Here is a 27,000-nt window from a genome sequence, read left to right on the forward strand (position 1 = left end):
CATTATCAGAAAGTGCCAACCGGACACTCAATACTCTATTTTGAATATGCTTTGAGAAAGTTGACAAAACAGACCGATTGTGTGTTGAAGTCCTGTTCAGCTGTTCTCCTTGGACTTCTATGTCTAAGTTTCTTCATCTGTCAATCTGGAATACTACCAGTACTTAACTCATAAAGCTGTTGTGAGGATTACATGGCTTTGTACATATGGAACTCCGAAAATACTGCCCGTTGTACAGCAAGCCCCAATAATGGTTACTGCCACCAATCTAACTACATCTGCCTAGGCTGGGAGAAAAAAGAAACAGCACACAAATCTATACAGTTTCTCTTTTATTCATAGAAACAATACACACACAAGACTGTATATTGTTCGAAGACCTCAGTAATTTTCTAGTGTAACAACTCTGTAACAAAATTTAACTAAATGTAACATTTATGAAAATATAAATCTCTGATTGGGTAATTCTTCCCAACAATACAAAGTTTACATAAAAACATTCAATGTGAGCTATCAGTTGCAAACAAGTTAGGAAAAATCAAGTCACTTGTTAAACTCTATTGGCTGTTACACGGAACATTCACACACTAGTATACTCCATCTAGGCATTTATTTCTTAGAATCGTGTGGCACGGAGGTCCCACTGATAATGACAGGGATAACATGTGTTGCCTCTGAAGCACTAAGAAAAAGCACTGACTCACACAATAAACTCCAGGTGATCTGCACGTGAGCTGGTCCTTCGTGGACTCCCGCCTCCCTGGACTCCGGCCTCCCTGGCTAGTAACCAGACCAGGAGGAACATGCTAAAAAAAAAAAAAGGTCACCATGGAGTGGGGTGTTCCCATCCGAATCACATCTCTTTCCAAAGTGAAATACAATGGACTTGGATACCCTGTGGGTTCGATCACTTTGTTTTTCCCATTAACTTCAACCATGAAGATGTCACTGTATTTTTTTCTTCCTTTGTTCCCCATCGCCCCTGTGAGGACCACAGCAGATACTACCGTCATCTTTATCTTGCACTTTACAAAAACAACACACTGGGGAGGTTAAAGATCTGTCTACGAACGTGTGATGAGTTCATGGCAGCACTGGACCGAAAGCGAGTCAGTTCCTCGTTCATTATCCTGCCTACGTAAGTCACAACAGCCACTTTCAAATAAAACCACACCAAGCCACAACTACCGACATCCTTTGGAAAGTTATCCAAGGACAGACCACGTGAAGAAAATCACTTGCCCCTTTTGGGATGTAATATTTTCTTTTGAATAGGTGAAGTAGTTTAAAAAAGAAAGATTTAATACATTTCACAGCTTCTGCTTTGAAACAGAGAAGACCAGAAAAGTCTCCAAAGAGTCCTCAAGAGGAAAGGGTGACAGAAAAAGCAGCGCACGTCCAGTATACAGAAGTAAGAAAGTGCTTACAAACAGGGGCAGTAAAGAGCCTTGGGAGACCCCGAAGATGGATGGGATATTTAGCACAATACAGGCATCTTCAGTTTGTCCCAGAGAATTTGGTCATCTATCCGCGTTTCACACAGGGAAAGAGGTGGCATGAGAATAAGGCAGATGTCACCAGTGTTCCATAGATGGCATGTTGAGAAAGCTTTCCTCCTCCTAGGATTTACTGCAGGGATTTGGGAAATCATTTATGCTTCCACACAACGGACCAGGCAGCAGACTTTTGTTAGTGCGGTGATGAAAATGAACAGGTGTTCGGCTCCAACCTGTAATGACCTTCCTGTGACTCTTTGTTCTGCCTGGCACAAGCAGGCACTGAAAAAGGACACAAAACGATTGTGGTTTCTCGTTCGATGTGTCTTCTTGTAGCCCAGGAAATGGTTTTTTAAACCGTGTGTTCCGTTATGCAGAAACCCCGGCATGTGATCACCACGACTGTATCTTCTCTGCATGTTCAGTAGCCCTATGAAGGGGAGGGGTAGTTCCTGTCTCAGGCCAGCTTGTGGCAGCGCAGTTCACGCCTGGTCCCTTGGGAGCCTGGGAGTACATCTGGGCATTTTTGTTACATGATTTTGCACCATTTGCCCTTCCACCAGCAGACTGGATTTACACAGTTGTCGGGACTGTAAAATGTAAGGAGAGATTAAGGCTGGGTTTACTACGGCCACACCACCACTTGCAGTCAAACAGCTCTTTGTGTTCATGATTTCCACCGATTTCTGTAAAATCAGTTCCGGTCCAAATGGTCTCTAGCCTCCCTCATCTGAACCAGTGGGACGTGTTATGTTGCTCCTTCCCCCACAATTTTAAAACATCTAACCCCCCCTGGTTGATGTACCCATTTAAATATGATTTCTACAAATTCCCTAGAGAAGTCTCAAGACTTCATTCCTGGAAAAACTTTGACAAAAAAAAAAAACCCAAAACCAAATTCACATTTCCGCACACTTCGTGAACACGTTAACGAGTAACACCGGAACTCTGTTTTCTTTCTTGCGCTTTCAGAAACAAATAGTTTATCAACTGGAACACAGAAGACATGCCCCCACCCCACGCTTCTGTGTGTGTGTGTCACATATTTCCGCTGAGCAGGATAAGCACTCCCGTCAGTTGTCAGGGTCGTAGCTGTGGCCCCTGGGCTCCAGGGCAGAGCACATCCGCTCGTAGCAAGAATTGTGTTTCTTGGAGGGCGTCGCCTCGTTCGGCTCAGCGGCGTCACTCACTGTGATGGGACTGTCTCTTGCAAAAACCTCCGTCGACTCTCTCCATAAGCAGTCCACGGACGCTTTGAAACAGTGACGACTGCACTTCGGCCTGGACGTCTGTGCCGCATTGTTGAATATCTGTCTGCTGTTTGAAGTGGCGATTTTGATTTTCAGCGCGGCATCCACGCGGTCCACCACCGTGTATATCCCTATGCTCCCGTCGTCAAAGCCCACGACGATGTTCAGGTGCCTCTGGGACAGGGCCAGGAAAGTTGGTGTTTTGTAGAGGGAACAAGCACCGATGTTCTTGCCGTCGGCCAGTCTCATGACAATTAAACTGGACGTGGCGCCGTTGTCCTCCTCCTCCTCCCCGCTTTGGAAACAGATGTACACCAGGTAGCGGCCGTCTCGAGACAGCCTCTGCCGCCAGATGACCCCGGAGGCGTGAACTACCCGGAGTTTACCACTGTGCAAATCTAGCACGTTGATATTCTCGTCTCCCCGGGATAGAATGCCTAACTTTCCATTGGGAGAAATCTCAAAATCCTCTAGATTTTTCAGGAAGTTGTTGGGGAGCTGCACACGGCGACAGATCACTTCATCCGTCAGACTCCAGATGTTCACTGTCTCGGCCGACGTGATAAACACGATGATGTCAGGACAGTCGGGGATCAGCTTGAAACTCACGATGGCGGTGCCGTCCTCGCAGCAGAACTTCTTGGTGATACTTCCAGTCCACAGGCTGACCGCCAGCACCTTGCTCTTGGTCATGCCCACCACGAAGGTGTTCGCGGAGGTGATGAAGGCGTTCTGCAGCGTGGTCAGGATGTTGCAGACCCTGTGGCCTGTGGCTAGTCTCCACACCCTGGAGGCGTTTTCCTCACAGAGAGAGACCACGAACTGGTCGTTGTGTGTAATGAGCAGCTGAGAGATTCTCTGCCCATTAATTCGGAAGAGGTTATCACCACTGTTGGTGTGCCAGACATACTGGCTGCTCTTGTCATCTGCTGTCACCATCAGGTCTCCAGAGGACGTCAACACGCAGTGTTCAACTATTCCTTCGTGTTTAAATACGGCTTCAATGAACCCACTGCTGAAGTTCCACTTGTGAACACAATCAGAGCCGTCCAGGGAGTAAATGATTTCCCCTCTAGCAGGTAACACCAGGCTTTGGATGGGTTTTCCCGTCTTATCTATGTTGGACATGGCTGTGATGATGTCTATGTCCCAGACAGACAGAACGCCACTGGTTGATAAGGAGAGCAGCATATTGTGGTGACTGGACTTCACCAGCTTAACTATGGTACCCGAGACTTCCTGTAGGCTTGCCATACACTGTCCCGTGTCCCGCCTCCAAAAAAACACGGCTGAGGTATTTTCCATGGTCGCGATGATGCAGTCTCCATTTTTGGACAGCACAGCGGATATGAAGCGTTCATTGTGCTTAGCTCTGAACTTTTCTGCCACCTTCCACATGCCGGTGTCTAAGAGCTCAATGCTGAGGGCTTTGCAGATCAGAATTGCACTTTGGTCTTCTGAGAGTTCAATGCTGACCACCTCGCTGCCTTCTCTCCGGCAGTCGAAGTCATCAGTCAGCTGGGGGTTGGCAACGTCCTCGGTATTCCAGACAGAGAGGCTTCCTTCACTGTCGACCATTACCATTTCTTGAGCCGTGTCTAGGATGAGAAGAAACTGCACAAACCCACCTGAAAACTCCGATGTCACTGTGCACACCTTTTCTCCACTCCCTAAGTGAAATATGGTGGTGGTGTTCAGGTACTGTCCACAGAAAGCATAGCTCCCATCCAGAGAGCACTGGACGCACGTCACCTCGTACCAGCAGTGGAACTGGTAAAGGGGCCAGCCATAGAGCAGATCGATGACAGTGACATCTTTGCTGGCTTCGAGCCACGCAAGGGCATGGTTGACAGACAGGGTAAACCCATTGATGTAGGGGGAGCCACTTCCATGCTTGGTCCCTTTGATTTCCACTTCGGCCAGGAGACAAGAATTGACATTGTCATAGATCAGCAAGGTGTTATTGGTCGTCGCCACCACGAGATACTTTTCGTCACTGGTGAGTTTCATGCCCAGGATGACAGACTGGGCTGTTGTGATCTGCCTGAGTAGCTGACGAGTTTCCACATCCCATGTGCTGATAGAACCATTTTCTAAAGCAGCAAGGACAGTACTGGGGTTGGAGGTCGGCAGGATCTCAGTGACATGCAGGTGGCTGGACGACAAGGGAAGGCGCTCTGGGCTGTACGTCACGTCCATGGATGAGTGTAACGGCACTATGGAGCAATACTTGGGCCCGTCTTTGTCACACTCTAGAAGAAGGTGTCTCAGTTTGGGCAGGGAGCTTACGACAGGCAGCAGCCTCTGCTGAAGCTCTGCCGACAGGGAGCCGGGGAAAGCGACGATCTTGGTCTTGATGCTGCGGAGCGTGCTGGCCAGGAACTTCAGCTCCTTCTCTTGCGTGTAGTTGTACGCCAGCTCGATATCCGAGAGCACTTGGTCGAAGTGGCCGATTTTGACCATGGTGTAAAGCCAGCTGAAGTTCATGATGATGCCGTAAAGCAGGTCATCGTTTTTTCCACACCTCGTCAGGTGGTACAAGAGCTCAGACATCTTCCGATGATTGACAAAAAAGATGTCAGGCTCCAGCGGGTTACACTGGAAAACCCAAGGCTGGTCTGGGGCCTGCCTGTCAAAAGAGGCCTGTTCCATGAAGTGCTTTTCTTCCTCAAGCAGGCTTCTGCTTTCCAAGTCAAGGCAGCCATTCAAGTAGGGGTCTTCGAGGCAAAAAGCTTTCCTCCTGCCCCCCGACCAGACCCCCAGAAAATAATCTGCCAGGATGGTGTGCATTTCATGCAGGTCACTGTCATCCTTCAGATACAGCTTCTGGGCGATGAGCTGCAGGTGTCTATTGGCCCAGACCAGGAGTGTGATGTTCTTCACATGTCGTTCTATTAAGTACCCACTGAGACCCTCCTTTAGCCTTGCGATGTACAAATAAGGCACCCTCAGGGGGTTGCTGGGCCTGGAGTTCTCCGTGATCTCATTCATAACATTGTTGTCTAGGGCCAACACATCCTCCAGCTCCATTTCACTCAGACCCATTTTGGCCATGGTGATGTAACCCAGAGCCCTGGAGACCAGTTTCTGACCACACTTCTTCTCTAAGGACCAGAATAGCTGCTCTATGCTTTCATGAACGGTGACACAGAGGGAGGATTCATCGACATCTTTGTGAGATCTCCAATGCCTCACTTCCCTGAAGGTCAGGTTCACAAACATGGGCAGCGTGCACTTGGAGAAGGCATTGTTCACGTAGATCTGCTGGCCCGATGTGACCTTCCTTTTGACTCGCAGCAGCTGGTGTTTGAGGACCTGGCTGCACATCTTCCTGTCCCGGGGACTCAACTCGATGTAATTGTTCTCTTCGTGGATAAGGCACCGTAGTTTCTGCAGGATCCCGTGCTTGTTGGGCAGTGTGGAGAGGACTATCCGTACGAAGCGGGGCAGGTGCGCAGGGAGCCACCACAGCTTCCTGGCCTCGTCGCCCTCGGAGAGCTGCTCCAGGGCGTCAAATATTATTACTAGAGGCCTCTGCAGGGAAGACTCATTCAAAAGGTTTATAAACAAGTCACGGAGGTCATGGATCTTCTTAGGGAAGCTTTGGACCAGACACCGGTAGTTCACTGCCAGTTGTTCACAAACACTTAGAAGGACAGTCCTGAGGTCAGTACTGAGGTCCGTGCTTCCTAGAAATCGCACAACGATGACTGGGTCCGATTCTGGTCCTGTGTCTTCATGGAGCCAGCCATAAGCCTAAATAAAACATAGGAGTGGTGTTTAGAATGACAATGTGTATTCAAGTGGTCATGTACGACAACAGCTCTTCTCTCCAAAGGCCAGACTTCTGAATACCAGGCCATGTGGAGAGTAGTCTAGAACCAGGAAATGCTGGAACCTGAAAGGTGAAAGAGCTGTCACAAAGCTCATGCACTAAAATCCAGGTGAGACTGGATTTAGGATCACTCTACCGAAGGTAATAAAACAGTCGTAGCAGTACTATCCGACCATAAGGCAACGTTTCACTTGTATGCGACAATTGACAAAGTGTTCCATAAACAGTAGATCTGATATCTAGTATGGTCAGTCTTTTAGTGCTGAATCCCATTTCCTGGCATGGTCGCTGGCACATAGTAGGTGCTTAGTATTTGTTTAATGAATAGATTAAATAATGATTTACACATTATAGTGAGTCAGATATTTTCATTGTTGGATCACATGATACCATATATGGATGAACAAATTTCCAGTTAATTAGGATGCAATAAGAAAGTACTAAAATGGTACTGAATATAACCTGTTATGATTCAGAGACATTTCACTATACTGTGATGCTTTAGGGTCATCATCATGATTATTATTATTGTCATAAAAAACTATACGATGCTGCTTCAAAGAGTTTTACTCTATTTGTGCTTTATAACAACTTGCCATGAAGTTAACGTTCTCACATTATCTCTCTGCAGGATACCACGGTAACATTTAACAGGAGTGGAGACTGAAGGCCAGGCTGGACAAATGACTTGCTTGAAGTGAAATGGTTACCGACAGACAAAGTAGGAGAAGTGAATTTGACTTTGATTCTAGTATGTGCACACTCTCTCTCAGTTGTAGAATTAAAGAGATAAAATACATGAAGGGATTGCTAGGCTTAGCACTTTTCTGCTTGGAACAAGAAGGGATGTGATCAAAGTATAAAACACTCCAATGCACATTTTTAGGAAGATAATGTCTTTCAGTAATCACTGGAATTCACCAAGGATACTCCTTAGAAAAGAAAATATTATTAAACATGTTAAGAAGTTTATGAAACTTAGTTCCTCAAGAGATAGTTCAGGTTAAAGCATGAATAAGTTCAGAAACAATACATGGCTGCCAGCTTCAGAATGAGCTGTTAGGGGAAATGAGCATTTTATTGTCATTGTTTAGGCCCAACCTTTGGTGCCGATTAGGAGGAAGTTAATCCTGCCAGGCTGCAGCTACCTGTGATGGCAAGTCAGAAACAACACCATCTGTGGTCACTATGGGTTGCTTACGATGCTTATATGTATTGTCTTCTCTCCTCCTAATCACGTGTTGTTGAATGTGTGGTATCTATAGAGAGGGCCCTTCTGCTTGTGAGCTCACATCCATGGAAATGTTGGGTACACAGGAGATAACTGTGAAATTAACATGAGATGCCTATTTGCATCTTCACAGGGACACAAAGCCACAAGAGAGTACGTTGTTGTTGTTGTTGTTGGTGGTGGTGGTGGGTGGGAGCATGTGCCCCAGGAGAAAGGCAAGAGAAACACAGGCAGGGGACCTAGACACAGGTGAGGATCCCTGGGGGACCAGCGTCCTGGACCCTGAACAGACGCACTCTGGGAGTTGGACAGAACATCCCCAGCAGTGAGAGCTTGGGAAGCCATTATCTTTTTAAGTTTAATTTTTAATTTTTTTACATTAGGGGCCATGTTGCAAGAACCGTTTAGTCCCCTTATATCCTCTTCCCCGCCAGCAATCACTACACTGTCATCCATGTCCATGAGTCCTTTTTCCTTTTTGCTCAATCCCTCCACCCCTTAGTCCCTGCACTGGCTGTCAGCCTGCTCTCCATCTCTGAGTCTGTCCCCATTTTCCTTGTTAGTTCAGTTTGTTCATTAGATTTCACATATCAGTGAAATCATGTGGGGTTGTCTTTTTCTGACTGGCTCATTTCGCTTAGCATAATGCCCAGCGATCCCACTTCTGGGAATATATCTGAAGGAACTCAAAACACGGATTCAAAAGAACATACACACCCTTATGTTCATTGCAGCATTATTTACAATCAGCAAGATATGGAAACAGCCCGAGTGTCCATCAGCAGATGAGAGATAAAACACCTATGGGACATTCACACAATGGAATACTACTCAGCCATAAAAAGAAAGAGATGGTATCCTCTGTGACAGTGTGGATGGACCTGGAAAGCCATTTTCCAGGTGACCAACTTGACCACCGCCACACTGCCCCACCTGGACTATCCCACATGGCCATCCCACGCCAGAGTGGGCAGAGTTGCATCGCACACACCTTTAAGTTAGCCAAATTCAACAACAGTTGCCCCTCCAGCCACCTTTCCCCTTCCTCCCTTCACAAGGGAAAAGCCCTAGAGCAAGCGCGGAATGGCACCCCTGAATGTTTTCCCATCTGATTTCAGTTCCCATACATCCCCTCAGGATGTTACTATCTTGCTTACTTGGATTATTCTAAAGCTTGAAGGTTCACGTACAAATTAGTGTTCAGACACACATGCAATGCATGTACACACGTGTACACACATTCATCTTGATGCAACATGGCCCCTAAATGTAAGCCAGCCACTTCATCTGGTGTCCAAGCTGTATCGACCAACATGAGAAGGGATACTAGAAGCTGGGCTTGGTATATTAAGAAATGGTAAGCCCTGGCTGGGATAGCTCAGTGGATTGCGGGTGGGCCTGAGAACCAAGGGGTTGCAGGTTCGGTTCCCAGTCAGGGCACATGGCTGGGTGCAGGTTAGGTCCCCAGTGACAGGGGCACACGAGAGGCAACTACACGTTGATGCTTCTCTCCCTCTCTCTCTTTCCCTTCCCCTCTCTCTAAAAACAAATAAATACATTTAATAATAAAAAATAAATGGTGTTCTTAAGGACTTTTTAAGAGTAAACTTGATGTACCTGATTTTCACCTGTGAGTTTACTTTGGAACCTAATCCCCACATCAGACACAGCACAACTGTCCCTATTCTTGTCCTTAAGGTGACCTCCTTGAGGCCGTGCAGCATGTGCAGGTCGTGCCAACGTTCATGCAGTGGAAGAAAGCTCTGGTCGTGAGAGATAAACCACGGGAAGAGCAACACATAGATTCCGAAGTAATGCCAGGAGAATAGAAACCCTCAGACTCTGATACCAAGTTGTAAGAGAAGTTCGCCATTTTTACAAATGGAACTAGTTTAGGCCAGTTTAGACTGAGGTGCCAAGACAACAGGTACCACATCCCAGGGTGAGCTTCCAGACCCTCCTGCAGGGCTTGAACGGGAGCTGCGAGAAGCAGTCTACTACCTTCAGTGGGCCACCCACGTCCAGCCTAAAAAAAGAGATTTGAGAGGCCAAGGGAATAGCTGGAGGTTAGGGTGCTGCAGGTTTTATCTATCGCCACCCTGCTCCCACAAGGGACGCCTGAGAGATGCACAACCCCTCACTTCTAGCCAAGGGAAACGGACCACTTACAGGGTGTCCCCTGGAGCGGGGGTCACTGCCCTGTGTCTGACGACACCTGAGGACCAGGGAGGCTGAGTGACTGAGGCTGCTGTGAGGGAGGAGTGTGAAGAGCTGCAATATTCGAGCTGGAGTTCCGCAGGGAAAACACCACCTGAGTGTGTCCTGGGAGCCACTGGAAAGGGTGAGCTGGAATGGCTTGTGCTCGTTCTGCTTTTCCCAGGCCCTAAGGGAGTTGGTTGGGCTGTGGAGAGGATCTTGGTAGAAAGCTACTAGAAGTGGGCGCTGAACATCTACAGCCAAGGAAGTGTCAGGCTAGAGAAAGAGGCAACCCTGTGTGTCCAGGGAACCCTAGCTGAGAGGGGCTTAGCAAGGACAACAGACGTGGGAGGGAAGAGCCTCCAGGAAACCATGAGGAGGCCTCAGAAGAGGCAGGAAGCGGATTTAGACACTCGCCAAGACCAGAGAGTGCAGAGCCCCGTCCAGAGCTGTGCTGGTCATGTAAGCACTTCCTGGCCACCTTACCTTTCCTCCATCCCCTAAACTGCAACCCTGTGGGTTCATCAGTGTGGTTGGGATTAGGGTTTAGGGATGGAGGAGAAGGAAAGGAGAAGATGGTTATGTCCCTATCTGCCACTGTAGATGCTCTGTTTATGGTAAGCGTCAGCTGGAGGAGAGAAACGGAGAAATTTTAATGATCCTCTTAGACTGGAACTACGAACTGCTAACCTGAGACTGACTTCATGTCCAGAAGCAATGGCTGGGCTTGTCTTTGCGGAGGGAGGAGAAGAGTTGTGGGGTCTGAAGTAGTTTCCATTTGGAGGAAAGCTGGCCCCACAAGGTGGCTCTGAACAGTGGGAGGAGACATAAAGCTGTCCTATAATTGCGCCCCAGGAGTCTCAGTTTTCAACATACGAGTTATACCAGCAAAAGAATAACCCTGAAGTGTCTATCCAAAACCTAATCATAATTCAGAGCGTAAACACAGAAAATGGAAATGAATTTGGTCACTTTATCTTTTACCAGAAGTACAGGATTTTTACCAACAGACACATAAAAGAACAGGCTTTACCTTCTTCGCCACTTCGGCCAGCAGGAGAGTCTTCCCAGTGCATGGCCCGCCATACACAATAAGCGGGTTGATGTGCCCGGTTTTGCTTGGCAGAATGTATTTATGGACTATGTTCAGGGCTTCGCATTTGTACTCGTAGAAAGAGGCGTATGTTTTACACAAGGACGAGTGCTGGAGGATTTCATCGTAGAGTGTATCGGTTTCTGTGTCGAAGTTCTGCTGTACCGTTGCCTGAATTATATCAATCATGTCCTCGTAGAATTGTTTGCCGAGTCCCTCGATGTAATGGTTTTCTATTTCCTGGGAATAGCCTAGCTTCATGTCACAGTGAGTGACCGATGTATACACTCGGAGATTAGATGACGCAACAATAGTCGGAATAAATTCATCCCTGAGTTTTACCAGCTTCTCTTGGGCCTCTGGGTCCCGAATAATCCTTGGTTCTGTTCCAGTTACGTCCATGTATTTTCCCATCTCCGGGATTTTTACAAAACGCTCAATGTTAGCGATTTTCCTGATGTAGCAGACGCACTTCTTGAGGAACGCTGGCGTCTGCTTCCCGAGAGCGAAGTCGAACTCGTCCTCTATGGCTGAAAGCAAGTAAGACAAGTTCAATGCCTGAAGCAAAGAAGCAACACCTCACACTCCCAGCTCTGACCTCTCAGGTCCTAGTGGCAGAGCGTTTCGCTTGCAGTGTGGAACAGAGATGCCTACAGAATAATTTCTTAATTCTTTGATTTCCTATTTGTGTTTTCTGAGACGACCCAGTGGGAGGGAGAGGGAAAGCTATTTCCTTAGCTTTCCTCTCAGACTCTACTGCTTTTCGGCCTCCCTTTTACACGAAGCGTCACCTTTTGTTTGAAGTGCATCGTACCCCACACAGGTAACGTGTAAATATAAACATAAAAGCATGTTCAAAATATAATCGTGTTCCGAGCATTGATTGATATGAACTTCCCACGTCACTGTTACATCCCATCATACCCACCAGAACAGGTACAGAAAAACGAGTCAGTATGTAACATCACTTCTTCTAAGACACATATGCTTACATACAAGTAAATACAACTATAAATCACTCAGGACCCCCTGGGAACATTTGAGATTGGATCTGTCATAACAAAAACACTTGTGCATAATTGTAGGGAAGAAAAATAAAAGTGAATGAAAGACTTAAACCAACGGAAATGAATTTGAAGGCAAGCAGCCTTTTAAAACTGGCTGCCTGCCCTCCCTTTCTCCTTTCTTCTCTCCCTTCCCTTTCGCCTACCTTCACCTAGTTAGTCTTATCGAGCACCTACTATGTGTCAGGCCTGGGGCTGGCTGCTCAGGATGCAGTGGTGAGAGAAAGCAGACAATGCAGAGAGAAAACCCTTCATGGAGCTTCTCATCCAGTGGAGGACAGCAGACATGAATCCCAGAGTCCCCCAGATAAAGGTATGATTATTTTCTGTTCCAGGCAGGAGAATAACATGGTGCAATGATGGCAAACAACTGCGTGTGAGAGAGAGAATGTGTGTGTATGTGTGTGTGTGGACAGTGTGTGCGGGGGGAGCTGGTGCACTGGTGGAGGCCAGGGAAGGACCGCTCACAGAGGTGACCACTGAGTCGGCACCTGATAGAAGCAAGGGGCGAGGGGCGATGCTCTGAATGCACAGGGCTGGCCCTTAGCTGAAAACATGTCCATGTGCCGGCCACAGCTCCACCCCAGCAAAATCTAAAACATACTACGAAGTGCATTCTATAAAGTAACTATTAAGAAAGGTGGGAATTTTATTTTTAAATTATGTCTTTCGGTGGGACTCCTGTGACAATATTTCTTCAGTGATGATAATAATCGATTAAAGTTTGTGACTTAAGTGAAAAAGGGACATTTGTCACCACCAGGGTTGAGAGAGTCGTGTGTCGTTTGCATCTGTATGTCTTACAAAGGGTTTTATCAGGCCAGTTAAAGGAGGCTGGACAACAAAGGTCCAGCCTTTCTACAGAAGAGTGGGAGCTTCTTACAAAGGAGACTAGGAAAGGTGCAAGAAATCTTGACTTCAGAGCTCCTGCAGGCAGCAGGCTCTGGCCGACGTCGTCTGCAGCCATCTGTGTAAAATGGCAGGGGCACACCGGACTAGCTGGTGCTACATTCTAAGCATCCTGAAGAGAGAAAGTGGCCAAACGACAATGACGATGATCAGAGATATGCACTGTCACCTCTGACTCCTAGGATGTAAGTCCACTGTACCTAACTGACATGGTCATCACCTCTGCGGAAAAGCGTGTCAACCACGAGTCGTGACAATAAATGTAACATACAAAGAGATACAGACAAAGCAAGATCATAGACCCACCTAAACGTGGCTCAGAGGCATATCTGCATAGCCCATGGACACACATAATGATGTGGCGAAGGCTGGAGGGGCTGGGGGGGAGGGGATCAAAAGCACAGGGAAAATGGCAGAGGGGGGGGCATCTGTAACAGTGTCAACAATTAAGAAAAAGAGAAGAAACAAGCCTTGCAGGGAACACACTTAGTGTAATGATTCTAAAGTAGATACGACATTGGGAATCACTTCGTAAAATATATGACTGCCTAACGTCTATGGTGTACACCTGGAACTAATACAAGGTAATACTGAATATAAGCTATAATTGAAAAATTAAATAAGAAAAGAAGAGGCTGTACAGAAGCGTGCCCAGCTGATGGTATGAACTTAATACCTGAATAAATGAGTCATCACAGATTAAGTCAATTCTATAAAGTTATTTTTAGAAGCAAAGTGCATCCTCATGATTTTAGGGGACTTTTATAGATAATTTCTGTTATTCGCTTGACTATAAATACTATAATCTTCCCCCTTCCTTACTAGAATACTATACAGTTTTTGTTTTCTCTCTTTGCATTTTTGATACTATCCTAAAGTTGACCTGGTCACAGCACCTGGAAAAGATGACGTTAGGAGGAGATGCTCGGCCCTGGCAGCTGTCATTCATGAGACATCGGTCCCTCTGCTGCCCCTGAACTGCTCAGTTCTGATGGGCACTGGAGGGTGCCATTTTGAGGTCTAATTTATTTCTCTTTGTCTCTTGTGCTTTAAAAGGGTAAAGCTGTAAGTGTTGTGAAACTTACATTTAAATAAAAACAGTACAACTTTCCAGATTCAATCTAGTATTTATATCTTTCAAGATTTCTGGAAATATAAAATATAGTACAGCTGAGCCTTGAACAACATGGGTCTGGACTGCGCAAGTCCACTCATGTGAGGATTTTTTCAGTAAATACGTACAGTATTGTAAATTAGTTTTCTCATCCTTGTGATCTTAGTAACATTTTCCTTTCCCTGGCTTACTTTTTTGTAAGACTACAATATATAATATGTATAACATACAAAATACATCATGGTATTTAAATTTTGGGGGCATCAAGGTATACTTGATTTTTGACTGCATTGGGGGGGTTGGTGCCCCCAAACCATACATGGTTCAAGGTCAGCTGCGTATCCATTTCAGAGCAAGCACCTCTCCAGCAGTTTTTATTGTGCAGACATGGTCTTAAATAAGTTTGAAATGCAAAATAAACTGTTCTGAGCATGTATGTTTTTAAGAGGTGTAAACCCAAGCAGAAAACAGACCACTGGTAGTGGTTCACGCTACACAGTATGAAATTATGTATCTTCACATATATTCATATGAACGGGGCTCTTTAGTGTGGAGAAAATTAGGAGAAAGCGTTTGGACACTTGAGCTGTATGATTCCAAATGAGCGATGCTTTCCCCAAACTGGTGTCTTTTGTTGAGAACAGGAAAGCTTTTGCTGTGGGCGTTATTTATTTTTTGAACAGAGCATGTTTTTAAAACAGGGTGATTTTGCCTTTGATAAAGATGAAGGACCAGAGCCTCACAAAGAGATGGATCAAAAAGATCCCAAGGGAACAAGGATGTTTGTTAATTTGTTATTCTAAAGAGAGTACTTATTCCTGCCAATTTTAGTACTTTCAGGAAGACCTAAAATAAGACCCAATTGCTGACAGCTTCCAAAGAATGAATTTGTCAAAATTATCTATAATTTCTCTGAGTTGGAATACATGTATCCAGGGAGAATGGTACCAAGTGCCTTTTAGGTTTTCACAAACGCTTTGCCACGCCATTCACAAGACCAATCTGAAAACCCAAGTACTGTTACTTTTTCTTCAATAATTTACTATCCACTTTTAAAATAAATGCTACACTGAGGGCTCTGATGCCTCCCGTCATTCAGCTCAAAGGACATCTCCTTACTGCTCACTTGACTCTCTCAATCTGTTTCGTGTATCCTTCACCAGCTCCCGTTACCCCACGACTATTTTGTTTTATATGTGGCCCTTATCCCTTCTGCAATGATCTTGTTTCTTTATCTGGTCATTTGCCTGTCCTTTATTTTCCTCCACTGAAGAACAAGTACCGGGAGAGCAGGGCTTTGCCTTCCTGTTCATTTTGTATCCTCGGTGCCTGGCACACAGTACGAACTCAACAAGTGTTTGCTGAGTGGGCGGGAGCATGAATGAATGAACAGTTGGACTGGGATACACTGGCAGAGGCTGGTCTATGATACCCAGCCTCCTTGGACTGCTTTCGAAAACCACATTTCCTGGAGCACTTCTCAAGGCAAGTAAAGCCTTTTCTATGAGTTAAAACAAAAGAACACTTGTCTCTGCAGGAGATGGAAGCATTTAGAAAAATTCAGTTTCACCGGGTGGTAAAAAAAACTACATTTGCAGCACCATCAAAGGAAAACAGTGAATGGATCCATTATTTATTTATCCCTTCATGTACCGAAGATGTACAAAAATTACCTGAGAACAGGTACCTCTTAGCTTGGCTGTGCTTCATTTTCCCCTTTTCATGTAACAGTTTTACCGCAGCCTTAAATATCTTTTTGATCTCATCTGATATCTCTTGCCAGGTCTTCCCATTCTCAGCGTTGGCAGATGGCTGCATCTATGGAAATGGGGAAGTGAGACATCTGTCTTCAAATCATTGAAGAAAAATTGATATTTAAAAGCAGAAGAACTATTATCATTTGAAGGTTTACTATGTGCCAATACTACGACAGGCGGTTAACAGACTGTTTCTCACTTAATACTCCCATTAACCCTAAAAGTTAGAAATTATTTCCACGTTACACGTGAATTTGCCCGAGTTACACAATGGCGTGAATGCAAACAGGATTTGTTTGCTGCGCTGTTTTATACCATGTATTTCCCTCTTGAATTTTGATACAAACGTCGTAACAAAATCATCTTTTGAATATTCTCTAGAGAGAAGAGAAAATTTTAAAGTGGAAGGCTCGTATGTTACTATTTAATTGTCTTTTGTTATTTCTTTATATGATCTTCTAGGAAAGAAAACAGGAGACTTGCCTACCAAGAAAGTAACATCTCTAGAGTCTTGATGATAATCTTATTCATACACTCACTCTTTTTTTTTTTTGGTCTAAAGAGCACATTTTAATGCCATTTGCATAAAACCTGGAATACGGTCCCAAAATGAAAAGCAAAGGTAAAGATCATAGGCATTTTACGGTATATTCACAATGAGCTCAATAACATCTGATTTTGCAGGAACTGCAGAGAGTGAGTGCTCAATCTGAGTCTGCAGTACGAAGTCCATGGCTCCGCCCCGTGTAAGGCGACCCCGCCTTCCATGCTCCTTCAGGGCCCCCCCCACCCACAAAGCCCTCAGTTTGCTCCTGGGCGAGTTGCAGTGCATCCGTGCAGACCCCTCCCTGGCTCCAGAGAGGCCACTCAGCACACATCAGCATTCTCTGTACCCCCTTATCCTCTCAAAGCCATGAACAGATTTGCCTTCCTGCTCCTCCAAAGTGTTTAAGAATGTTTTATGTCCATAATCAACTGACAATACTTATGAAATGGAATGAACCTAAAATTTGGATGGATGACATGACATGATGGGTATTTTAAAAGGCACGTCGTACAACATATGTAGTCGCTTCACGCAAACATTTTAAGGGGATGACTTAATACTGTCTTTGTAGAAAATTAAATGAACAGGGAGAATCAGAAATTTTCCCAGTCATACAATTCAAAAGTAACCCAGCTGAAAATTATAATATGAGTTTGACATATACATACAACATACATTCATTGATTGAACAAGGGTTTATGCAGAAGTATCATGTGGGGTTTAGAGAATAATTTGAATTTTCCTAGAGGATCATAGAATCAAATGAAGAAGGAATAAGTAAAGCCAATGAAACATAACATGAGCAAGTGCTTCCAAAGTACTGTGTGAACCTGGTTTCCTGAGGGGATGTGTGTGTGTGTGTGTGTGTGTGTGTGTGTGTGTATGTGTGTGGTTTTATTAAAGATTTTGTTAATTTACTTTTTAGAGGGAGAGGAAGGGAGGGAGAGAAACACCAATGTGTGGTTGTCTCTCACACGCCCTGCAATGGGGACCTGGCCCGCAACCCAGGCATGTGCCCTGACTGGGAATCGAACCCGTGATCTTTTGGTTCGCAGGCCAGTACTCAATTCATCAAGCCACACCAGCGAGGGCAGTTTGTGTGTTTTGATAGCTACATTTACTAGCTACTACATTTACTCTTGGCACATTTAACCGGGGAATGGTTTGGGTGTACTCCAATATTCCTCTCTGTAGAAGCAATATTCTTGTAGATAATTACTTTGAAAAAATGCATGTGAGGGGAAAGAAGAAAAATCAAGGATTCTAACGCAGCTTCATAATGCATGGAGAGAATCCTTTATGTTAACTGAACGACAGATATGCAAGGTCCTTAAATGAAGAACTATTGCTCAGCCAGGGCTCTCCTCTGAGGGCTGCCTGGTGCTAAACGTACCAAGGCTTGCTCTCTTTGGAAGAGGGAAGGAGTCCGTGGTTTCTTTACAATCTCTCTAAATTATCTGTGTGATGAAGAGACCCACCCATTTTCTCTTCCTCTTTCATTCAGTTTCAGGGGACACACAGTAGATATATTTAGGAACCAAGTCGGAGAGGGACAATGATGTTTTCATCATACTCATGCACGAATCAACTTCACTCCAAGATTCTACACAAGATTAAGTATGTTGTAAAATGTTAAAGAAAAAATATTGAATTAAAAAATGAGACTATAAAAAGGTAGGTAGATTTAAAAAGACCACCCCACCAAACAAACACACAAACAAAAATACCTTTCACAAATTAAAAGTACAGCTCTTGAACTTGAAAACTCAATGTATGGACAGAGTGAACACAGCTGAAGAAAAAATTCATGAAGTGGAAAAAATCTAAAATAAACTTCTGAAAAGAAGCACAGAGAGAAGGAAGTTGATGATGTGAAAGAGGATTAAACGATGGGGAAGATGGACTGAGGCGGTATCGTGTGCATCAAATCAGAGAGTAAAAAAGAAAGGACAGAGACAACAGAGGGGACCTTACTTGAGGAGATGACGGCGAGAATTTTCCACAACTGATAGAATGCATGTATCTACAAACATAAGAAGCATGACATATGCTAACCAGAATAAATAAATAGACATTTTGCAAAATGGGAAAAATAAGAGTATTTTCAGAATAAACACTGAGAAGAGTATCTCTAGTTCATTAGTGGAACTTCCAAAAGATGTACTTTTGGAAGAAGGAAATGACCCCTAAAAGAAAGTGTGAGGTGCTCAAAGAAAGGTAAGTCACAAATTGGAAGGTTTCTTAGTTTGGAATTTGTTGTTCAAGGGGAATTTAGGGCTCTGGGCAGAATAACTTTCAGCCTACCACTCCCGGATGACGTAAACAGTTACAGTAATGGACAGATACATACTGGGCAGAGAAAGGAAACTTACTGCATTTTTATTGCTCTTCAGCATTTCCGATTTGGGTCTGAGGTAATAAGCAGCTGGCACTGAGTTCTCATCCCGACAGTACCACTCTTCCAGGAGCTGAGTCTCCAGCTTGGCCTCCACAGCAGCGTCCAAAATCATCTCGAACTCTGATGCTTCCACTTCTCCGGGGATGCGGATGTTCCCGTATTTTTCCCCTAACAGTCCCTGTGTATCAACAGGAAAGTTCAGTTTAGCGTATCCCCAGGAAAGTTCATTTCAGGACTCACATCATGTGGTCAGTCAATAAATACTAATATGTACCTTGTGCCATTGGCTTCCTCTTTTAATGACAGTGGATACTTCCCCCCATGGATTATTTTATAGGTAAAATTAGATCAATTGTATTGTAATTATAATAAGTTTTTCACATACTGAGAAATGAGGTTGCATGTCATATTTCAAATTCAAAATACAGAATTTTGTAGCAAATTTATTTTCCCAAAGTTTACATTATACAACTAAAATCCTACTCTTGAGATTTTTTGGTTTGCCCATGTCACAGAAAAATGACTTGCTGTACCCTGTGAAATATCAAACAGGTAAATTCTCAAACAAAAGAAATGCTTTTAACAGAGTTAACAGTATGATTTTTTTAAAGCCCCCGATTTACCCTGCTACAGGTAAATCCTAGAGGGAAAAAGTACGAAATCTTTGAGTGTGACGTTACTATCAACCCCACCGGTAACTGAAAACACTTCAGAATATGAACAAGATAGCACTTTCTCCCTGTTGAATTGTCAAAGAAATACATGCTTAGTGTTATATGAAGCTGTGAGAACATATCCACCTGGCACTGATGGGTGTGTAAACTGATCCGATATTTCTTTGAAGGGTATTCCGGCAATATGTATCAAAAGCTTCAAAAATATATATAGATTTTGACTCAAAAAGTTTTCTTTTGGGAATTTGTCCTTAGAAAATAATTAAGGATGTACATAAGACTTAACAGAATATTTATGCTGAAACTGTTTTAACAGTACAGAGCTAACAACCTGAGTGCCCAGCAAAGAGCATCACTGAGATAGTTCATGGTATGTTTACTCAGAGGAGGTACCAAGTTACGCTCCAGAACTGTACTCGCATAGAGATGTTTGTAATATGCTGTTAAATGAAAAGATGTTACAAAGCAGTTTGTGTAAGGCGATTCCAATGTGTCACGTATATAGTCTCATACATATTAACATCATGTATGTGTGTTCACACAGGAGAGCTGTTGTAAGGCTACATGATACAGTTGATGGCTATCTTTGAGTAGGTGGTTCTACATTTACTAAGGTTGTTTTGTGAATTTACTGCTTTTTTATTAAAAAACTTTTTTGGGGGCAATATGTATATTGTCATGTGGGGAGGAAAACCGCAGGTATTAAAAATTTTTTAAACCCAGTGATATGCTATCTATACCCAGGTATTTCTTTTGTTTGAGAGTTTATATGTTTGATATTTTGTAGACAAGCACGTCACTTTTCTGTCATGAAGAAACCAAAAAATCTCAAGAGTAGGACAAATTTGTTATATTATGTAAATTTTGGGAAATAAATATGCTTAATAACATTCGGTATTTCATTTAATCTTCAATGACATGTGTAGTAGATACAAGGAAGGAACATACAGGAACTCTAACATAAATCTATACTATTAAGGGCCAGTTTGTTTGCTTTATAGTACCTAGGGGAAGATTTCTATTTAATTTGTGGGCATCTTCATCCTTCCTCTTCCTGTTGACTAGCAGCACCTTTACCATGAACTTCAAGCCCTGTTTATCCGAGGAATGTAATTGGAATGTGAGTTAGGTTTGGCTTCCTGTGCACTTCTCATTATCACCTGTGCCTGCAACAGCCACAGTGTTCTCTGCGTCTCCTGCAGGCAGGCAAGAGAAGAAAAGTCCTGGGCAGATCTTTGTCCCAAATGAACTCATGCCCTAATGTCGGCTACAGGGCAGAAGCCAGAGCTGTTTATGCCCAGCACATAAAAAATATTAAAAATATTTGCTGAGTGAAGGAATCAAGAAAGAAGTCATTAGAATTTGTACTGTTCTTATTTGAAGCTTTTTCTTGTATTCACAGGTCAAGTAACAATTTGGGAAGGTACCAGTTTCCAGTTTTTTTCTTCCCTTCACTTGAGGACATGTTTTTCATTGCTTTTAGAGCAAGGAAGGGGGTGGAGAGAGAGAGAAAAGTGAGAAAGAAACATCAGTTGGTTACCTTCTCATATGTGCCCCAACTGGGGATTGAACCCACAACCACACACACTGGGTATGTGCCTTGACTAGGAATCCAACCTGTGACCCTTCAGTCTATGGGATGATGTTCCAAGCAGCTGAGACACACTGGCCAGGGCTGGGAAGGTACCAGTTTTGTCAGCAACCCTCACTTTAGCCCGTCGTGTTTCAGCAGGGGCCGTCTGAACACGTTTGTGGTTGGGCCATGGCTTCTGTCTCCTTGGGGTGTAATCCAGCTCATCTAACTGGCTCACTGAAGGTGACTGTGGCCAACTGAACTCACGGTTTCAAGCTCAGGTCTCCTTGGTGGAACCCCAGTGACCAGGCAGGAGGGGAGGACAACCTGACTGTCCTCTTTCGCTGCAAACCCTTTTGGAAGGGACCTGAATGGAAGAACTTCTCATTGCTGGTCTCCATTATCCCAGCGTGGTAAAGGAGGGCTTACAGAGGGATCTTTTGAGGTAAGGGTGTTTTAACTCCCAACTCAATATATCGGCCTGAAGGCCACTTAAAAACATTTTTATTTCAACCTTCATTTGTTTTGGGCTATTCTTGATGAAATGTTGTAGGCAACAAAAATAATGTCAATCTGAGTTGTCTCTCACTTTTATCAGTTTCTCTTCTAAAATTTCTGATGTTGAAGTTGGGTAAATGAACATGGACAACCTTTCATTCTGCCGTGAATACAGATGGAGATGACTTATTACGGTAGCCAGCCTAGTGATTACCCTCTATCACCCAGGACTGAATCTGGATAAGGGTGGTCAGCATCCTCAATCAGGGCAGACTGTCACAAGGAGTGAGGTGTTAGTGCTGGGATAAGCCATACAGTAAAGCCATAAGGGTCGGCAGGAAAAAAGAAGACTTCTAAACACTGGCCAGACGAGGAATCAAAAAAGGCATACTTGGAGCTTGGCCATGGCTGGAGGACCTGGCGGACAGGCAGAGCATTAAGTATGGGACTTAGTAATGGACAGTTCTCCGTTTAGCAGCCAGTGGAGCCCAGGAAGGGTAGTCTGGTCTCAGCTACCAAGATGCAAGGCTGGATTTTGGACATGAAGTGGAAACAAAGGCAAAATAGTGATGAATCAAGAAGATCATGTTCCAGGGCAAGAGCATCCTCACTGCACTAGCAATTTACACACTGGTGCTCCTTCATCTTTCTCTCTGCTGTCAAGGGGCTCAGCACTGAGGGCAGGGTTAAGTCTATGAATCAGTTTCTAAAATATGCTCCCTGGATAACTCACGGGGGTTGTTAAAATATAGGTTACTAGACCCATTTTTAGACTTAAAGGACACCATGGTTAGAGAGGATAGGAATCTGGATTTTATTTATTTTAAGATTTTATTTATTTATTTTTAGAGAGAGGGGAAGGGAAGGAGAAAGAAAGGGAGAGAAATATCAATGTGTGGTTGTCTCTCGTGCGCCCCCTACTGAGGACCTGGCCCAAAAACCCACGCATGTGCCCTGACTGGGAACTAAACAAGCAACCCTTGGTTTGCAGGTTAGTGCTTAACCCACTGAGCAACACCAGCCAGGGCCGAATCTGGACTTTAAAATGAGGTTATAAATGAATCTAGAATCAGAGAACTACTGCTCTGGGTGGGCAACACATATGTGGTCTCGGGAGTAATGGTCAGCAAGCACAGCGGGGCAAGGTGGGGGACACAGCAGGTCACTACAAAATCAAAGACTATTTAAAAATAATTATTTATTTGAGTTGAACAGCTGGCACCAACTATTATTAGTTGCTTGATCGATATAGCAAGGCAAAATGTTTCTCAGAGTAGAGATTACCAAAGAAGAAAAAATATCCTCATCCAATTCAAGTAACAAACATAATGAGTGCCTACTATGTATAAAGTAGGAATATAGAACCCCAGAAAAGTAACATTGTGCTTTAGGCCTGAAGTTACTTATTGGCTTGTTCTCCCCAAACCTTCTTCCTTCTATTGATTCTTCCTTTAGGTGCAATGCTCGTAAATCATGAAGCTGTAAGTTTTCAGGCATCAAAGACAGGAGCTTGCCTCAGTTTTATCGTATTCTTTGAGAAACAGCAAAAAGAGAAATAGCAGAAGAGAAGTCTGCTACTCCATTTTTCAGGAAGACTTTTCTGGGTGCTGTGCACTTACAGTTCTAAGGCGACACACAACACATGTGTACAATTTAACGGAGCTAGAGACAGTCAACTCAGAGAGTCAGTGCAGCTCAGTTGCAAAGTCCAGTTCACACGGCCAAGGGCTCAGAGCCCTTGGGGGGACCAGGGCTGAGTGGCTAGAAGCCAGAGTGGAGGTGGCAGGACGCAGTCCAGTCTCGGTTTCCTAATCCGCCTATTTCTTAGCCCTGCAGCTGCAGGGGCAGGCACAGATGAACCAGGGGCAGCTGCAGAAACTATGAACAATAAGGCATCCTTCTCTGTTCACTGGCAGTGGGACATTCACTCCCACCACCAAGAGAGGATCAGATTTTCCACACCCTGCTGACCTTAGTGTTCAAGAAGCTCATTTTTTGCTTAGTTGAACCAACTTTGTCAGTTTGTAGGAGAAACTGGGTGGAGAGCTGAGGGACTATTATTGGAGTTTGGATTTAGGTCCTTGAACAGCCTGCCTCTGTGACCCTGTGTGGAAGAAGAAATGCGTGTGTCTGAAGTAACTTTCAACTTTTTGTTGAATGGTTTAAACATTCTGTGGGCACATAAACATACAGAATTTCACCTGTCTATAGAAATCCATAATTACCTCTCCCACCTGCCTAGTCACGTGTGAAAGTATATTTAAATTGGCCCTTTCCTAAGTCACTGAAGATATGTCATGTTAATTAGGTAAAAAGCAATAATCTACCCAAGTGCTCAAATAAAATCTGGGAGTTATGTTCAAATGGATTAAAAGTCTAAGAATTTTCTAACATTATACACTGTAGTTTCTGCATGTAAAAACTCTAGCATAAGAAATACTTCCAGATGTCATGCAGGCACAGAGAGGTGGCAGTTGATCAACATTATAAACATACTAAATGTCACTGGATAGTTTAGTTTAAAATGGTTAATTTTGTTCTACGAATGTCACTTCAATTTAGAAAGGGAAATATTTTACCAACTACTGACATCATTATAACCAGGAACTTAAATGTAAAAGGACCCTGCTTCTTATATCTTCCTTTTCTCCTTTAGATGCTGATACAGATACAGCTAAGCCACTGCTTCCAAAGGCTTAGAGGTAACTTTTCTAACCCTCAAGGCACTCTTCCATTCTGGGATGCGCGGCTCCCATGCTGCTCTCTATGTGCAGGTGGTTCTGCCTGGGCCTGCGGTCTGGCTCTCGGGGGTCTGAGTCTGATGGTGGCAGCTTTCCTGCAGCAAACAGAAGGGCTAAGTGCTGTCTACGGTCTTGGTGACCTCAGTATGGCCTTACATTTACTCTGCGATGGCCTGTCAGGGAAGAGGTGAGGGAAGAATCTCCTGGGAGTTATGAGTGCCATTCTTCACAGAGATGTGGGTAAGTGCCCCCATGGGGGCAGTTGGAAGGGAAAGGAGAGACCCCCTCCCCCGACTGGTGCTATAATGAGCTGAAGCCTGTGCTCTGTAGTAAGTGCCCAATTCCTTCTAACGCAGTCACTACAGTAAGGCAGGTGGGACTGTTCCTTTCTTTGTATAAGCTCCCCCTTCACATTTAAAATAAAACCCACGATTATATATACAATTTTCCCTGATATATAATCTCATTTCATGTTCAGGATGCTGTGAAGTAGGGTGGATAGCAGAGGGGGACACCCAGGCTCACAGACAGCTGGCTCGCCCAAGGCCACTTCTCTAAGAAGACACAGGATCACCAATGCTTGAATACAGGGTATTTGGTTCAAACACTTCTTGCTCCGCTCCCTTCTGAAAGTGACTTCAGATGCCTTGTTAGCTTGTGACGGCTCTTAGAGGCAGGGCCCTGGCGAGGACCACCTCGTGTGGCCACACAGTCTGAGCGCTGCCCACCTCCAGATACATGTCCACACGGAACTCAGCAAGTTCAATGCCAGGGCTCTGGGTGGTGGTATTCCTTTCATCTGACGTGTGGTTGGGTGGAGGGACAAAGATGGTTGTGACGTATTCCCTAGTGCTCAGAGCCAATCTTCACAGTCAGAGCTCTGCTGCGAACTGGTGCAACACCCACCTAACCATGCTGGACAGTAAGCTGCTGCTCCCTCACAGCTTTCTTTTCTTAGTATCTTTCAAAGTCACTGATTACATTTGTAACGGGTAAGTTTTTAAAAACAAACAATCTAGGGTAATATAGAAGTGAATTGCGACTCCAGCTTTATTCCATGTGTCACCAGATGAAAGACTAAGTGGAGAAAAGGGGACATGGTGGTTCACTTTATGGGCCAACCTGACGACCATGGAATGAATGGGCAGATATCTGGCTGAACAGTATCTGTAGGTAAGTCTGTGAAGTGACTCTAGATGAGATGAGCACCCAGAGTCAGCATGAGCACTGAGTGAAGCGTGGGTGGACATCACCCACTCCGCTGTGGACCTGAACATAACAAAAAGGCAGAGGAGGGGAGAATGCACTCTCTGCCCAGTGGTGTGAGCTGGGACACAGGTCCCCTGCACTCAGCCTGGGACCCCACCACTGGCACTGCTGGGTCTCGGGCCTTCGACTCAGGCTGGGACGGCACCACCGACTTGCTTGGGTTTCCAGGTGCAGAGGGTAGATCACAGGACTTCTTAGCCTCCATAACCATATGAGCCAATTCTTTATAATAAACCTTCACATGTACATATCCCTTGTGTGTGTGTGTGTGTATATATATATATATATATATATATATATATATCCTTAATTGTATATATCTGTTTATGTACATATCTCGTATTGGTTCTGTTTCTCTGGAGAACTGTGGCTAATGCAGGGATGATAAAGAAATAAACTGGGAAATAATGACAAGTGACTAGAACATGGTCTGTTAGAACTAGGTGATGTCCACAATAAAGATGATCTGATAAGCTATTTAAGAAAGGTCATATCTTTGTCACCAACAGATATCAGGGTAGTATCTTTAGAAAAGTGTTCATTTCTCAAGCAGTAGAGATATACTGTTGCTTGCAGGGTTATTACTAAGAGTGGATGTTAACAGACATATTTAGCATATACAGCTTAGTATTTTTCATTTCAGTGCATTCAATTATCCAGCTACCCCTGCTGGAATTTATAGTAGATAAAGATCAGATATTTACGGGCATCTCTCTGTGGGCAACAAACATCCACTTCCCACAATTTGCACATAGTGAGCCTGTGTTTCACAGGCCACAAAAATGAGGTTCCCAAATGGGATACACAGACACGGAGATGCGTTCATTCATACCAGTAATCAACTAGTAAACAAAGGCTATTCTGAGGGTAGGAAAAGGCAAGACGTTGGGAGTAACCTTGGCAAATCGCTCCACCTCTGATTCTCAGCTTTCATGTCTGTAAAGGGAGGTATTACTTTAGCCCTGTATATTTATCTGGCCACATACCGACTTTGACTTATTGTGAGGATTAAATAGTTACTCTAGGCAAGAGCACTTTGTGAGATGTGAAGCACTTGGCAAGATATAAGGCACCACTACTTTACTGACATATAATTTATAGAGAAACCACACATTCAGCATACTCACCATACGTACATATAAGCGAAATAAATGCTGAGAAGTACTACTGGACAGATAGATAAAAGGGTGTGATATCTCTTGAAGGAAAAAAAGAGGAACAAGAGACAGAAAGGAGGTAAAGAATGTGTCGGTAGGTGTGTGCAGGTGGTCCAAAGGTGATAAAATGTATGGTCAGATAAGGACAAACTCCACTCTCCACGGGTGGGGAAAGGCCTGAAAGAACTGTGTTCGGTT

General features: G+C 44.3%; 1 protein-coding gene across 1 annotated transcript in view; it reads right to left on the reverse strand.

Moving 5' to 3' along the window:
- Positions 1-2,410: 2,410 nt before the first annotated feature.
- Positions 2,411-27,000, reverse strand: part of NWD2 (NACHT and WD repeat domain containing 2) — a 146,084-nt gene continuing 121,494 nt past the window's right edge. The window contains exons 4-7 of the mRNA XM_037131633.2: positions 18,865-19,068; positions 15,862-16,006; positions 11,042-11,631; positions 2,411-6,502 (exon numbers count right to left, since the gene is read on the reverse strand). Of these exons, the coding sequence (XP_036987528.2) occupies positions 2,570-6,502; positions 11,042-11,631; positions 15,862-16,006; positions 18,865-19,068 (4,872 nt within the window). The 3' untranslated portion in view covers positions 2,411-2,569. The remainder of the gene's footprint in view (positions 6,503-11,041; positions 11,632-15,861; positions 16,007-18,864; positions 19,069-27,000) is intronic.

Source organism: Artibeus jamaicensis, unplaced genomic scaffold (genome assembly GCF_021234435.1).
Source record: "Artibeus jamaicensis isolate MK-2021 breed Jamaican fruit bat unplaced genomic scaffold, CSHL_Jam_final contig_76, whole genome shotgun sequence".
In the NCBI taxonomy this organism is placed as follows: Eukaryota; Metazoa; Chordata; class Mammalia; order Chiroptera; family Phyllostomidae; genus Artibeus; species Artibeus jamaicensis.